Here is a 14,795-nt window from a genome sequence, read left to right as displayed (position 1 = left end):
ATCTCCTCACTGTCCTCATGGTCGCAGGCTGGCTCTTGACTAGTGGTACATAGCAGGGGTTGAGGTGCACCAGGTTGTGGTCTGACCTACCCAGAGGGGGGAGGGGGGAGCAGCTGTATGCATCTTTGGCGTTAGCATACAGCAAGTCCAGTGTCCTCTCCTCTCTGGTAGGGCAGCTCACATACTGTGTATATGTGGGCAATGTTGTTCCCATGGTGACATGGTTGAAGTCACCCGAGATAGCTATGAAGGCACTCGGGTGTTTAGTCTGCAGACGGGCTATGGCGGAGTGAATGACGTCACATGCCGACGTCGGGTTGGCAGAGGGGGGGATGTAAACATTTACAATAATGGCATGTGAAACCTGGGCAAATAATACGGCCTGAGTCCAACAGCAAACAGTTCAATGTCCGGGCAACAGATACGTTCCTTAATAGAAATATGGTCAGGACTGCACCAGTGGTTATTTACTAGAACGGCAAGCCCCCCTCCTTTGCGCTTACTGCTCTCGGTGCAGTCCCGGTCGGCCTGAACAGTCTGAAAGCCGCTGATGGAGACGTTGTTGTCAGGAATGTCCTGGTGAAGCCATGTCTCAGTGAAGCACATAAGACTACATTCCCGGTACTCCTTCTGACTCCTGACGACCGCTGTCAGCTCGTCCATCAATATCATCACCTTTTAAAGTTGCAGTGTGTAGGGTTTCGGGGGTATATTGGCAGAAATGGAATATAATATAAAAGAATGTCTTGTTGAGTGTATAATCACTCGTAAAACGAATCACCTTAGAATGAGCCATTTCTATTGACAGAGAGCAGGTTGTCGTCCATGGAGTCCGCAAGGTTGCTCTGCCATGTTTCTTCACCAGCCAAAAATATGGACAAGCCAAACACTGGCTCTGGATAGGGCCACTCACGTTGTTGCGTCGTTCACTGTAGTTAGCAGTCCGTCCGTGGTGAGAGTGTCAGAAAAACACTGATTTTTTTTAAACTTGAGACCGCTATATTCAATGTGTGCAATGTGTGTGTTTGTTTTGGAGAGGAAGAGACCCCTGCAGATAATTCTGCTTCTGGTAAATATCTCCTGAATGTCTTGGTCACAGAAAAGGTGACCACACTGTAAGTTATCAAAGAAAAATGATGAGCATTTATACCTGGGCGTAACTCTGGACAATAAACTCAATTCGACTCGATCAGCACACCAGAGACATACAAAAAAGTAGCCAACAAAGACTGTCAGCTATCCGAAAACTCAAAGGACTCTATGTCGCCCCCCATCTACTGCTACTTGTGTACCAAAGCATCATTCAACCAATTCTTCTGCACTGTTCCACATGTTTCTTCAATCAATCAATCAATCAATCAATCAATCAATCAATCAATCTTATTTATAAAGCCCAGTATCACAAATCACAATTTGCCTCATGTGAATTCACCATGCTTTCTGTCACCAATCTCGCCAAACTGACACGCATCACACACACCGCTTCCAAAATCATTGGCCTTCCCACACCCACCCTCACAGAGTTAAATAACAGGTCAATTACACGCTTTGCAAAATCAATAGAACGGGACACAGGCCGCAGGAACCGAACACTTAAACTCAGGAAAGCTCGACTCGGGAAGAGCCTGATCCCAGCAGCCATAGCTGCGCTGAACAAGAGATCCCGTTGACTCAAAGTGTCCACCCCTGTGAACAAACATGATGTTTTGTGATGTTTGTGATATGTCTGTGCCTGTGATATTTGTGATCTCTGTAAATGTACAGTTAGTGGAAACAAATTTCCCTCTGGGACGAATAAAGCAAGTCTAAAGTCTATACGCAGGTGCCGGGCTAATCTGCAACAAGCAGAATAGCATAGGAGAAACCCTGATTTGTCATGTGAAACTGTTTTATTCATTTGTTTTTAGCAACCTGTTTGTGTTGGAGAGGAAGAGACCCCTGCGGAAAATTTGGCTCCCAGTAAAAATCTCTTTAACAATGAACATAGACGGAATTCTAATCAGGAGTTAGTGTACACTAACTTGCTACTTTATGTACTGTAGGTCTGCACTTTCAGCTTCAGCTTCATGCAATGTGCAGTCCTCACCACTAGATGCCACTGCAGATTCAGGTGATAATTCTCTCGAGGTTTGTCACTAGGAATGACCCTTTCACATTGTCACTCGCCAGTGGGAAGGTCATGTCAGTCTTTGTCAGAGTTTATCAACCTAAAAGACACACTGACATATTTCTTCATAAAGTTATTTTGGCTAAGAAAGGCAAAACAAAGTTAGCAAACAGCTGCAGCAGACTCTGCAAAGTCTAACATTCATGTGCTTGCACTGGTAGACATCAGTTCCTCCGGTGAATTTCCAGAAAATGTAGTTCTTTTGTGATCAGATTTCACTATTCGTGATAGAAGATTTTATCCATACCGCCCACCAGAAAGGACCTGCAGGATACTTGTAAGTACAGTGTCATGCATTAACTGCATAAGTTGCAGTTCACTGGACCAGCAAAAATTTAGCCTAAAATCTACAAAATACTTTTACATCTGTCTATTTTGTCATTTCTCTGTTGATGTGATTATTTGAACTTTTCTAAAGTTGTTTTACTTTTCTTCTGGATCGAAATGAGGGATTTATAGTAAGTTAAATGTAATTTAAGTAGTACCCAGATACAGAAATCATTCATCATGCATGAGGAAAAAAACAGTGATAAGCAGTTTGAATTATTTTGAATTCAATGTCAGACACATTTGTGGACCCTTTTTTTAATAATCAATCATTAACACAAGGCACATAGTCATATTAAAATACAAAACATAAAAAAATGATTTGTAATTTAAATATTTACAGTGTTAAAAGTCATGCCTGCAAATTACCCAACACAGGAGAATGTAAAAGGCAAAGTGGCACTAACAGCCCTTACATACTTTTTTTTAATTTTTTTTTTAGAGTAAACAGGTTGGTAGCACAACTAAATGACTTTTAGCTGTTGCAAAAGCAACAAACCACAAAACTCAGTTTTTGAACAATTAAATAAACGCTTTAGTGAAACAATACCATGAATTGTATTATTCTTGTGCAAATTTAAATATTTAAATGTTTCTGACTATTCATAAATAGTCTACATATATGTCTCCAAATTTGCATAATTTTTAAGAATTTTTAAGCATCTCATAAATAAATAACTCTGAGTGTTAGACACGTGGGCCATGGTCTCATTTCAGTCACATTTTTTGTGCCCTGATGCTTTCTTGGTAACTATGCCACTGTTACATTGGATCCAAATGGCAACCTTCAGGCTGTGCTGTGACTGGCATCATGGAGGCCTAGCTTCTCACTTTTCATCAGACTGTCACCGTTCAAACGTGGGTGAATGGCAAGAGCAGTGGACGGCACAGTTTTAGACCTCCGTCTGGATGAGCGAGAACAAGCCAGGTAGAAGATCTCTGCCACGTTGAGTACAAGAGAGATGCAGGACACGACAAGCATGAAGATGATGAAGATGGTCTTCTCTGTGGGTCGAGACATGAAACACTCTACAGTGAAGGGGCAGGGGGCTCGGGAGCAGACGATTCTTGGGTCCATGACAAAGCCATACAGGTAATACTGCCCCACAATGAATCCTATCTCCAGGAGGATTCTGAAGAATATGGAGATCATGTAGTTTCCCAGCAGGTTGCCTTTTATCTCAACATGGCCTGTTTCGTCAGAGTACTTGGGAAGTTTGACAATGTCACCCGAGTGGGTCTTCCTGTATTCCCTTAACTTATTTTCTTTGTGGATGATGTGGAGGACATGACCGAGGTAGATAAGGGTCGGTGTTGACACAAGGATAATCTGGAGGACCCAGAATCGGATGTGTGAGATAGGGAAGGCATGGTCGTAGCAGACGTTCTTGCAACCAGGCTGTTTGGTGTTACAAACCATATTCGACTGTTCATCCCCCCACACCTGCAATGTTAAGATCATTAATCAGTATCATTACTACATATACTGCCAAGTTACTTTTAGAAACATGATGTCATCATGGAGGTCCACTGGAGTATTGTGTTGATACAGGCTAAATAATAACCTAGGAGGCTACAAAATGATATTATGAATATGAATGTTGTGGTGTGGCTATACAAGCAATCAGTGACATTATTATTTATTTATTCATTTATTTATTTTAATCTATTGTATTTTATATGGTATGTGCAAATTTCGTCTTCTTAATGTTTTTGCACTGTGCTCCGATTGACTTTAATGATCTCCACATACACTCCACTCTCCATTTCTCTTATGTTCAATTGTTTTTTTAGTGTCAAAATCAATAATAGAATAAGATAATTTAATGTATGATAATTAAATTCAATCAGATTAAATGTAATTTAAATTGAATTAAAACCTGAATTTCTTTTTTTACTGAATCCAGTTTTCATCAGATCTGTAGGTCTCCATTATGGCCACCAGAGGGTGTTATTTTACATTAAAGCTTTTAAAGTCTCATAAAATGAATTCAGATGTTTGTCACATAGGTTTGATGCTACAAAAAAGCAAAGTATAAACAAACAAAATGAGACCTTCTCTGCTCCAGCTCCAAGGATCATGATCCTGAAGATAAAAAGCACACTGAGCCAGACCTTCCCAATGACAGTGGAGTGGGACTGGACCTTGTCCAGTAAGGAGGACAGAAAACCCCACTCTCCCATGGTGTCTGATCTGATGAGGAAAAACAAAGAAACATTAAAAAAAAAAAATTAATTATCATCGTCAAAGTAAATTATGATGTTCCTCCAGACGGAGGGAAGAAACATTTTCCCCTCATTTGGCTGATAAATATCAGCATTTACTAACTTCATGCAGACCCTACAATTTTTCAGCTGTCTTTCACAGCATCTGTTTCAGTAACCACAGATGCAGAGGCAGATGTAAACGCAGTGACCCACAATTATTTTCAGAGTAGTTTCCAAATTCACTGGGAGATCATTGTAAAGTTGCAAGTTTTTGAGAAAATAAGCAATATCTATGATAATGAAATACCTTGTGTCTATTAAACCAGTGATATTTTATTCTCCATATTACATATGGGACAAAAGTACAAGTTAAAGCATTCTGTATGCTTTCTGCATTATTTTTTTTTAACTCATAACACATGGTTATTGATTAACAGAAGGAGTAAAACAGCAGAAAGTTTCTTTTGCTTAGGAGACACAACGACATGCTGTAAAAACCCTAATCTACAGCCTAGTATAGTAAGTTCGGAACGTAAAGACAGAGCTATAAAATCCATTACATAACAAAGACTTAACTCAAGCTATCTTACAATATGTGAATAGAATGTGAATAGCTCCATCTGTAAGTATGATTTGTCAGGAAAAAAAACCTGGATTTATCTACTTAAAGTTAAAAAAAAAATAGTGTATGCCAGCAATGTTCAGAGTTCTGAACTCCCAAGAAAATGCTGAAAAATTCATAGATAATATAGATTTTTACAGTCAGTGCATGAAACTCTGAATGGTCATAGTTTGTCTGTACTCACTCACACAAATACTTAATATGCTTACAACACTAAATCAGAGTAAGAAGTTACCTGTAAAAATAAACACCTATATCCTTTGTAATATATCTGTGTGGTTGAGGTTGTGTGTCTTTTATTTCTAAAAGAAACACCATTTAAGTTTCACTTAATTACAATCTGTATATTGTGCAGAAAAAATAACCATCATTAAAATAAAGAAGTAGTTGTGCACCCTACCTTTGAATTTAGAAGGCCTCTGTGCAGACAAACAGACCAGCCAGCAGCTGTGCATGTGAATGACAGAGCCCAGTGAAACAAACCCAACCTGTCTACGGTACCTTGAACTTTAGATTAGATGGAACTGCGCAACAGTGTTAGCTGTCACGTTGTCATAACATCTGGAAATGATAAATCTCAAGTGGCCAATTTTGGGCAGAGCGCTGACAAGATTGTACAGGTTAATGATTGGCAGTGCCACAAACTGAATTCTTTAGCTCATAATTTTTCTACAGTCATTTTATGTATACGTTTTATATTGATGCTGTTTTAAAGTTAAATCAAACAGACCAACACAGTAAATGGAAAAAGTATCCCACACCATTCCCCCTTTTTTAAATTTTGTATTGAGACTAAAGGGCACAATAACATGAACACCTGTACAGAATGATGCAATCCAGCACAAAACCCCTGCAATGAAGACTACGTGAGGTTTTAGCAGTCACGTTCATTTTTTGTTTAGACTGTGTCAACAGAAAGTTTGGGGGGGTTTTGTTCAGGCTGCCTGATTTACACCAAGTATGAGCAAACTGAGCAAATCTAATATTATAAGCTCACAAAGATACCTTTGTTAAAGGGATTTTATATTGAGCTGCAATATGCTGAGCAGGTCCTCGTGATCCCTGTGAATTTTATGGATGTATTTTGTCCCCATAATATGTCACATATATTGTCCATCTGATACAAATGTCCTCAGCCTTATATGAACTCATTCAAATTATTATTTTACGAGTGGTGGTGGCAAATGTCTATCAGCCACTCCCTATTCTGAAGTTATAGTACGCATACACTATTATAAAGTTCTAGTGATTTATTGATCAGTCACTCACCAGACAATATAATTAACAGTTTAATCATAAAAGTAATTTTTAAGCAAAAATAGCAAAGCTTCGCAAATGTGAAAATTTTCAGTTTTTCTGACTCTTCTTTGATATTAAACTGAATATCTTTGGGTTATGGATAAAACATGACAGATCTGAAAAAGTCATAATGAGCTCTGGGAAGCTGAGAATTTTATAGCCCAAACTATTTGAGAAAATAACCGGCAGACCAGTCGATAATGAAAAAAAATAATATTCACAGCATTATTAAATATGTGTAAATCATGCTCTTTGAGAGTAAGGTGTTTGACTTTGGGGTGCAAATAATGACTGTAGTCATGAAACATTGTTTTTTATCCAACTTAAATCATTTATTAAAAACAATACAGACCACAAAAAATGTCTCAACCCTATACAGTAGAAACAAACTCTTCACCACAATCATCATCATCATCATCACCATCATCACTACGTTCATCAGTCAATGAGCAAAGTATTTCAAGTCCTAGATACTAAGCATGTCAATAACTTACAGGACACATTTAATACCTAGGCATAGACAAAACTCTGCTTACTAATGGATTAACAGGTGAGTATGCAAGAACATAAATAAATTATCAATATTGCACGCTTTCCATTATTAGAAAATACAAAATAAAATTCTAACATCTACCTAAAAAATATGGCAATTTATGCAATTTATGATTTTACTTCACAATAATACAGCTTCTCCTTGATGATTTATAAACCACATAGTAAGAACTCTTCACTGAAGTCTCTTAGAAATCTCGAAATCTGAAACGAGATTATTTAAATGCATCATATGGTGGTATTTAATGACCACTCAGTAGTCGTTTCTCCTCTTTGGCTCCATCCAGGCTTCCACCGATACTCTGGCTGCTCTCTAGCTCCATGTTCATCTTGTTCTGCTTGAGTGTTTCCTCTGTAGTCGGCCACCTTGGACCCGACAGGCTGGCAGGGTTTTCAGCTGAAGTGACCTTGTGAGTGCGAGACTTGGACCCACATCTCACCCTGGTACAAATAAGGTAGAATACCTCAATGACATTGAGAAACAGGGAGACGCAGGCCACCACCAGCATGAAGATGATGAAGATGGTCTTCTCTGTGGGTCGGGACATGTAGCACTCCACAGTGAAGGGACAGGGGGTCCTGGAGCAGGGGAACATGGGGACCATGACGAAGCCGTACAGGTAGTACTGACCCACTATAAAGGCGGCCTCGATGATGATCTTGAACACGAGCTGGGTCAGGTAGCTCCCCAGCAGGTTCCCCTTGATCTTCACCTTTCCCTTTTCATCTGTGTATTTGGGCATCTTGACCAGCCGGGTCCCGCCGGGGCTTTTCAGCTGCTCCCTCAGCTTTTTCTCATTGTGAATGACGTGCAAAGCGTGGCCCAGGTAGACCAGCGTTGGCGTGGACACAAAGATGATCTGGAGGACCCAGAAGCGAATGTGCGAGATGGGGAAGGTCCAATCGTAGCAGACGTTCTCGCAACCAGGTTGTTGAGTGTTGCAGACGAAACCCGACTGCTCGTCGCCCCAGACACTCTCAGCACCTGCACCCAGGACCATGATCCTGAACAGGAAGAGGACGCTCATCCAGATCTTCCCAATGACTGTGGAGTGGGACTGGACCTTGTCCAGCAATTTTGACAGAACTCCCCAGTCTCCCATCTTTAGTGCTGATGCTCAGTTACTGATCTAAACAGACAGAAGGAAATAAAATATACCTTCATGAGCTGATAAATACAAAAACTGTGTGCAGAGATCCTGCACCACACCTTCTTAACAGAAACATTAACCACAGCTTAGTATTCAATCAATATGCTGCTGCTGGAAGAAAGGCACTTATTGTTCTTTTCAATTTAATTTTTTTCTGTTCTTGAACCTGGCCACTTTGTAGAGTAAGAGGATATCAGAGCCCTGTGAACCCTGAGTGCGTTAGCAAATATTTTCCTATCATTAATCAGAATTTTGAACGGATGACTCTGTAGGCTGGTAAAAGGCTAATACTTTGAAAATATAGCTCTTTCCCTATGTAAATGTAACTTTAAATAGCTTACATCAATATTCTGTATGACACAATTGTAAATTTATCTATACAATAAAAATATTAAACATGCATCTTGTAGGCAAAGCTGAGAAGTAAAACTTGAAAAGCAATCTAATGCCATTATTTGTTTTAGGTCATATTAATACTACTAGAGAATAAGCAAAGTCATCATTAACATTCAAAGTAAAAAAACAACAACAAAAAAACACATAGTGTATTTAAAACAAAAAATACTATATTTCTATTCTGTATAATGTCCTTTACAAATATTCACTCACAAAATCAATATTTTTTCATACGTAAAATAACTAGTTATGTATAGCAGAGAGCAACGCTCGTTGCATCTTACCTGCAGACCTGGTCAGGAAAGACTGTCTGACTTGGACAGAGATCAGTAACTCTAAAGTTGGACCTTGGAGTGTGCTCTGATGCACTGATGAGGGATCGCATTGCACAACACACATCTGGCCTCAGATGTCACGTTGTGCCCGTCAGCAAACGCGAGCAGAAAAAGTTGATGAAAGACGAGACCAGGAGGGCTAGTGTAATAATTGACAGGTGTTCAGTATCTTGGTTTAAATGGCCTTGAAAGTTTGAAAATATACAGACAAGGTGTGTAATCATTAGGACATAAAACTACTGCTCATATTGGACTCTTCTGCATGTATTTGACTGGGGTTGTAAATGATGAATAGCTGCATAATTGTAAATGGTTAAGTTCTGGCATTCTGGGCCAGTTAATACAGAGACATGTAGTGGTGTAGTGGTAGTTGAGGTAGGTGTATTATTAGGTAGATGGGTAGGTTACTGAGGAGGAAGTAGGTTTAGTCTCCCATTTGTTTTTGGGGCTTTTTGGCTGATAAGTGGGCTTACCTCCAGAGAAAGAGGTGGGTATACCCTGTATACCAACGTATAGGCTACCCCCCACTACACCATTGGCGTCCTTGTCTCATGTGTTTTGGCTGCAGTACCTATAAAACGCATTAAAGAATAGTCAAACATATAAGGAAATATGCCTTCTTCTTTTTGGCAATAGATGTTAAGATAGATACCCCTCTTATGTTTGTACAGTAAGTATGAAGCTACAACCAGTAAGCTTAGCTTAAGCGGATGACACACCAATCAAACCTTCACTAACAGACAAACACAGGTGTTTGTTTAGTGTGCCATGGCTGTCTGTCCTTGTTTTTGTTTTTTTTGGAGAGGTTTGATCAGATGTGACATGTTTAATCTGTGTTTGTCCACATTTGATAAAGTTTGGTAAGTTTGACTTTCTGGGACAAATGGAACATAGAACCTTTTTTGCAGGGTTAAGTGGGGAACATAGAACCTGGGAAACATAGAACCCGGGAAACATAGGGATGACCCCAATGAGGTGATTTAGCTTGAGTAGCTTAGCAGAAAGATCCATCTAATGAAGACTCTTGGAAGTCACACCTGGCAAAGAAATAGTTTGGTATACTTTGGTTTTCGTACAGGGTTAAACAACTGAAATATAACCTGTTAATAAGTGAGCTGTGGAGATGCTGGTAGGCTAACTTATTACCTTTAGTTTGGTCAGTCCCAGGCTAGCTGCTTCGCTTTGTCGCTAGTCTGCACGCTAAACCAAGCTAACGGTTTTTCACAAAATACCTATATGTAAGGCAATTTGTTTGAAAGTACAAAAAAAGTAATAGCAATACCAGACATGCTTGTTTGCTCTACTTGTTAAAACATTATCTGATACTTTAATGAACAGATACTTTGAGGAATGAATTGTTTGCTGATGGCAGAATGATAAGAAATATATACTCTGCAGATTTATACTCACTGGCCGGAACAATGATTATAAAACTGCATTAGAATTCATTCTTTCAGCACACAATTAACTAAACGCTCTGTATGCATTTAAGCAATTGTAGCTCTTTATACAGTATGATAGATTAATAAAAAGCTGCAGAGGTTTGAATGGATGAGGCTGTTCTGAATATAAAAAACCCTTGGAGAAATTCAGACACAGATTAGTATATGTATGAGAAGTTTATTGAATCAAAACTGTAACAACATTGTCTTAAATCACCCAAAGAAAGTACGCTTTGTAAAATTGATCAAAAAATAATCTACAGATTGTCAACTGCGAGAAAATATGGTCTCTTGTTTTTCTATTACCTCTAATAGTCAATTGAAGTCATTTTAGGCAACATTTTGCATGTGACCGAGTTCTGTTTACAAAAGCTGGCTACTCCCCCTCCCTCTATCTGTGATTACCGCATACACACACACACACACACACACACCCCTTTCCTCCCCAAAGCCAATACACACACTGAAACTCAGGAGAATTGGACACGTACAACTTATCACTGCCTCCATGTGTCAGATGCGGATCTCTGCCCCCATGCTGTTGCTTTCAGGTGATACATTCTTAGCAGTGTCAGTGACCCCGTTCACCCCCAACTTTCGTCCTTGGAGCTCCAGCTCCAGGTTGACACAATTCTGGAGCATCTCATCGCGGCTTTTAAAAGCTTTCCTTTCCAAAGGTGGAGGCGTCACCGGGGTCACGGTGTAATCCTGCCTCCTCGCCATGCACTCCTTCACAGCTTTCACGCACAGGTAGAACAGCTCAACCAGGCTGAGGACGAGGGAGACAAACGCCGCCACCAGCATGAACCAAATGATGATCGACTTCTCTGTAGGCCTGGACAGGAAGCAGTCCACCTTGTGAGGGCAAGGGAAGCGGGTGCAGACGTAGCGGGTCTGGAGGGTGAAGCCGTAAAGAAAGTACTGACCCACAATGAACACAACCTCCAGGATAATCTTCACCACAAGATGGAGGACATAACTGCGGAGGAGTTGGCCTCGGATGCTGATCTTGCCAGTGCTCTTTGTGTACTTGGGGACTTTGTAGGCCCTCCTCAGGAAGAGGCTGGCCTGGTCATCCAACTCAGCCTGTTTCTTCATCCTCTCCTTCATCTTGGATTGGAAGGACAAGAAAACAGAGTTAGACGTTTTTCAGTAATCTGAAAAAGAAAGACTTAGAAGCCATTGCAGATGCATTGGAAGGAATTAGGCGAAAAACATGTTAACATGTTAGCTAAAATGAGCTAAATAGGAGTTGTAGAGTTGGTGATAATTCTCAATGGGTTTGGCACTACACTTTTACATCACTGCTCCATGCTTCTGCCACTACAGGTGCGGCGTGCCTGACAAATCAAACATTTACCAGTCACATCATATTACACCCATTGTAGCGACACACCTTCTTCTCAATGTGGATCACATGGAGGACATGGCCAAGGTATAGCAGCTTTGGGGTTGCCACAGCAATAATCTGAAGGACCCAAAAGCGCACATGAGAAATGGGGAAGGCGAGGTCATAGCAGACGTTCTCACAACCGGGCTGTTGAGTGTTGCAGACAAAGTCAGACTGCTCATCGCCCCAAACCTAGAGGAAGATTACAGGAAACAGATGATAGTGGAGATGATACATGATCTTTTAAAGTTCTGCAAGTTCAGAATGTAGAAGTGACAATGTTTACTGCCATGTAGCTCACAAATAGTGAGTGCTAATGTGCTGGAAACTCTGGCTTTTAATGCACATTGGCTACTGCCTGTAAAGTGTGTTTAAAATGGCGAATATATGACCAAACCTTCTCAGCGCCAGCGTGCAGGACGAGGATGCGGAAGACAAACAGCACTGTGAGCCAGACCTTGCCGATCACCGTGGAGTGGCTCTGTACTTTATCCAGCAAGCGGCCCAGCAGATCCCATTCGCCCATTTCAGTTGCCAGTTGTCCTGCTTTCTCTGTGAGGAGACGAACAAGAAAACAATCTATTAAGATTCACAGGGGGCAAATCTCTGCAGGTATACTTGCATTATTTGAGACGTATACACACTGTTACTGGTGGATCAAACAGAATTGTAATCTGGTCATTACTGATTCCTTTAACACCCCTTGGTCGGAGCTGTTAAAAGGCCATACAGAAATCATTGTAGGTCAGAACAGGCAGACTCTCTCACAAGGCCAGACTTTATTTCTTTTGAGTTTGCTGATAGAAGCCACAGCTGCTGATTTAGTCTCCAAAGCACATTTATCTGCTGAAAACCTCAGACCTTAACCTTGGTTAATATCAACCGTTTCAAGTCTTATATCAAAGAATGTGCGCTTAACCACTGAGGCACAAATACAGACTGACCTGAGTGAGGAGATAAGCCTGCGAAGGTTTTGGTATGTCTTCAGAAACATTCCATTTATAGTTTTAATTCACATAATGAATTAATTATTTAGAGCTTAATAATTAATTGATATGTTAACGCATGCATTTTTGTGTATTACTTACATGCTGAGTAATATTAGCATGTAGTTAACTATGTACATGCACAATAAACCATGACTCAATTTAGGTTTCATTTAAAAACTCTATGTATATTATCTCCTTTTCTGTCAATATGAACTAATAAAACATTGCTCACATAAAAAACAGTTTATTAGTCTTTAATCTCCAAAGGCTTTTTTGCTTTCTGTTCATTTAATTAGAAAAGCATTCTCACAAAAGTCTCACATTTTTACGCCAATGTTTGCCAGTTATATACGTTAGTTGGATGCAATCACGTCTGTTATTTATAATTTTGTATAATTTCTTACTATATCAAATTATACCCACTATTGGAGCTTCTAGTTATGGTGTGCATTCACATGTCTAATCTTTTTTCAATTTGTGCATAGTACAAATATTGCAGAATCGATCATTGTACATCAACATATCTCAAATCTGTAAATCTACTCCCCCACCCCCCCAGTCCATGTACAGTACAGTCAGTTACCTTTTTAAACAAGAGAGCAGATATTATTTGTAAAACTTACCGGTTGAACAAACCTACAGAGGAAAAAGGACACAGAGAGCGATGTCTCGGGAGGACGACGAAGTGAGAAAGTGAAGAAAAAGCTGTCGTTTTCATTGTTCCTTTGGCGTCTTATCTGGAAGGACACCATCCTAACCAAAACATCAAACCTCCAGCCTTAACATTGAGGGAATACTATTTGGAAGAATGGCGGCTTAGGGGTCAAGAAACAAGCCTGCAATGTCCTTGCAAAAATGATTGCTATGAACTGTCTATTTGACAACACAAGGTGTATTTAGCTGCTGTGGTGCTTTCCACTGTATGCAGTGGTGACCCCAGACAGGGGTGGCCAGATGGGGCCACTGAAAATCGTGGGGTGGCACCAAAACCAAAGGCCACAACTGAATTTCAGGAATTTGCTTATGCTGTTGAAGTATACAGACTAGTTGAAAACAATCTCAATAAGAAGAATTTCTAATTATCTGATGTGCGTAGACTAATACCAGTAAAGTTAACATTTTGAGTTCCCTAATAATCCTGTTTAATGCCTTATGTGTGTGTCTATAGATGTGTTAAGCAATTGTTCTTCAAATAAGCTGGTTGTCCTTTTCCTTAAAAAGACAAATGCACAGCTTTAATTTGAAGGAGTATATTGAGTCTAAGGACCAAAACATTTACAAGGAGATGAGGTGCCCGATGGCTCAGTAGGAAGGGCAGGTACCCCATGCACAAGGGCAGTGTCCTTGCCACAGCAGCAACAGGTTCAATTCCAGCCCATGGCCCCCTGCTGCATGCTGTCCCCCCTCACACCTCCAAAACTGTCCTGTCATTTAAGGCCAAAACAACACCAAATAAAACATTTACTGTGAGAAAACCTTCTCAAGTCTAGGGTAGACTCGTAGGTACCCATGGAACCCATTTTCATTGAGAAATGAGGTGAGAGTTCAAGGGCCCCTTTGAAAATGGCCATGCCAGTTGTTCCCTTGCCAAAGTTCAGCCTGATATTGGATTGTTATTTAGGCCCCTTACTAACAAGATACGCTGACATGGTTGGTACCAGTGAATGCCTTAGGTTGTCTAACTTTACAACATGCCACTAGCTTCTAGCTTGAAGCTAAAGCTTAGTTTAAAAATTGGGACACCACAGCCTCTTAAAGACAGTAAAGTCAGCCTCCAATTATTTTTGGCTGGTGGGACTAGCAACTGTATCAGTTGAGTGTGTCACTGACAGTATGACGTGACCTACCTCAGCAGATGGAGTTTGCCCTGTTGTCATGGAATTGTCGATGCTCAAATTTCCTTTTTTCCTCTCTGTT

The 14,795-nt window shown here is 40.2% G+C and overlaps 3 protein-coding genes across 3 annotated transcripts; all 3 read right to left on the bottom strand.

Annotated features, from left to right (window-relative positions):
* Positions 1–2,736: 2,736 nt before the first annotated feature.
* Positions 2,737–5,883, bottom strand: LOC126398510 (gap junction Cx32.2 protein-like). Its single transcript, XM_050057915.1, has 3 exons — positions 5,725–5,883; positions 4,550–4,688; positions 2,737–3,938 (listed from the first exon to the last, which is right to left on the bottom strand). Exons 2-3 carry the CDS (start codon positions 4,676–4,678, stop codon positions 3,282–3,284), a joined length of 786 nt encoding a protein of 261 aa, XP_049913872.1. The 5' UTR covers positions 4,679–4,688; positions 5,725–5,883; the 3' UTR covers positions 2,737–3,281.
* Positions 5,884–6,930: 1,047 nt separating this feature from the next.
* gja13.1 (gap junction protein alpha 13.1) lies at positions 6,931–9,158 on the bottom strand. Its single transcript, XM_050057913.1, has 2 exons — positions 9,007–9,158; positions 6,931–8,305 (listed from the first exon to the last, which is right to left on the bottom strand). Exon 2 carries the CDS (start codon positions 8,276–8,278, stop codon positions 7,418–7,420), a length of 861 nt encoding a protein of 286 aa, XP_049913870.1. The 5' UTR covers positions 8,279–8,305; positions 9,007–9,158; the 3' UTR covers positions 6,931–7,417.
* Positions 9,159–10,938: 1,780 nt separating this feature from the next.
* On the bottom strand, positions 10,939–13,095 carry gja11 (gap junction protein, alpha 11). The gene is made up of 3 exons (XM_050057921.1): positions 12,287–13,095; positions 11,896–12,081; positions 10,939–11,609 (listed from the first exon to the last, which is right to left on the bottom strand). The coding sequence occupies exons 1-3, from the start codon at positions 12,413–12,415 to the stop codon at positions 11,013–11,015; spliced, it is 912 nt and encodes a 303-aa protein (XP_049913878.1). The 5' UTR covers positions 12,416–13,095; the 3' UTR covers positions 10,939–11,012.
* Between the last annotated feature and the right edge of the window lie 1,700 nt (positions 13,096–14,795).

Source organism: Epinephelus moara, chromosome 12, assembly GCF_006386435.1.
Source record: "Epinephelus moara isolate mb chromosome 12, YSFRI_EMoa_1.0, whole genome shotgun sequence".
Lineage (NCBI taxonomy): Eukaryota > Metazoa > Chordata > Actinopteri > Perciformes > Serranidae > Epinephelus > Epinephelus moara.
This window is presented reverse-complemented; position numbering and strand designations above follow the sequence as displayed.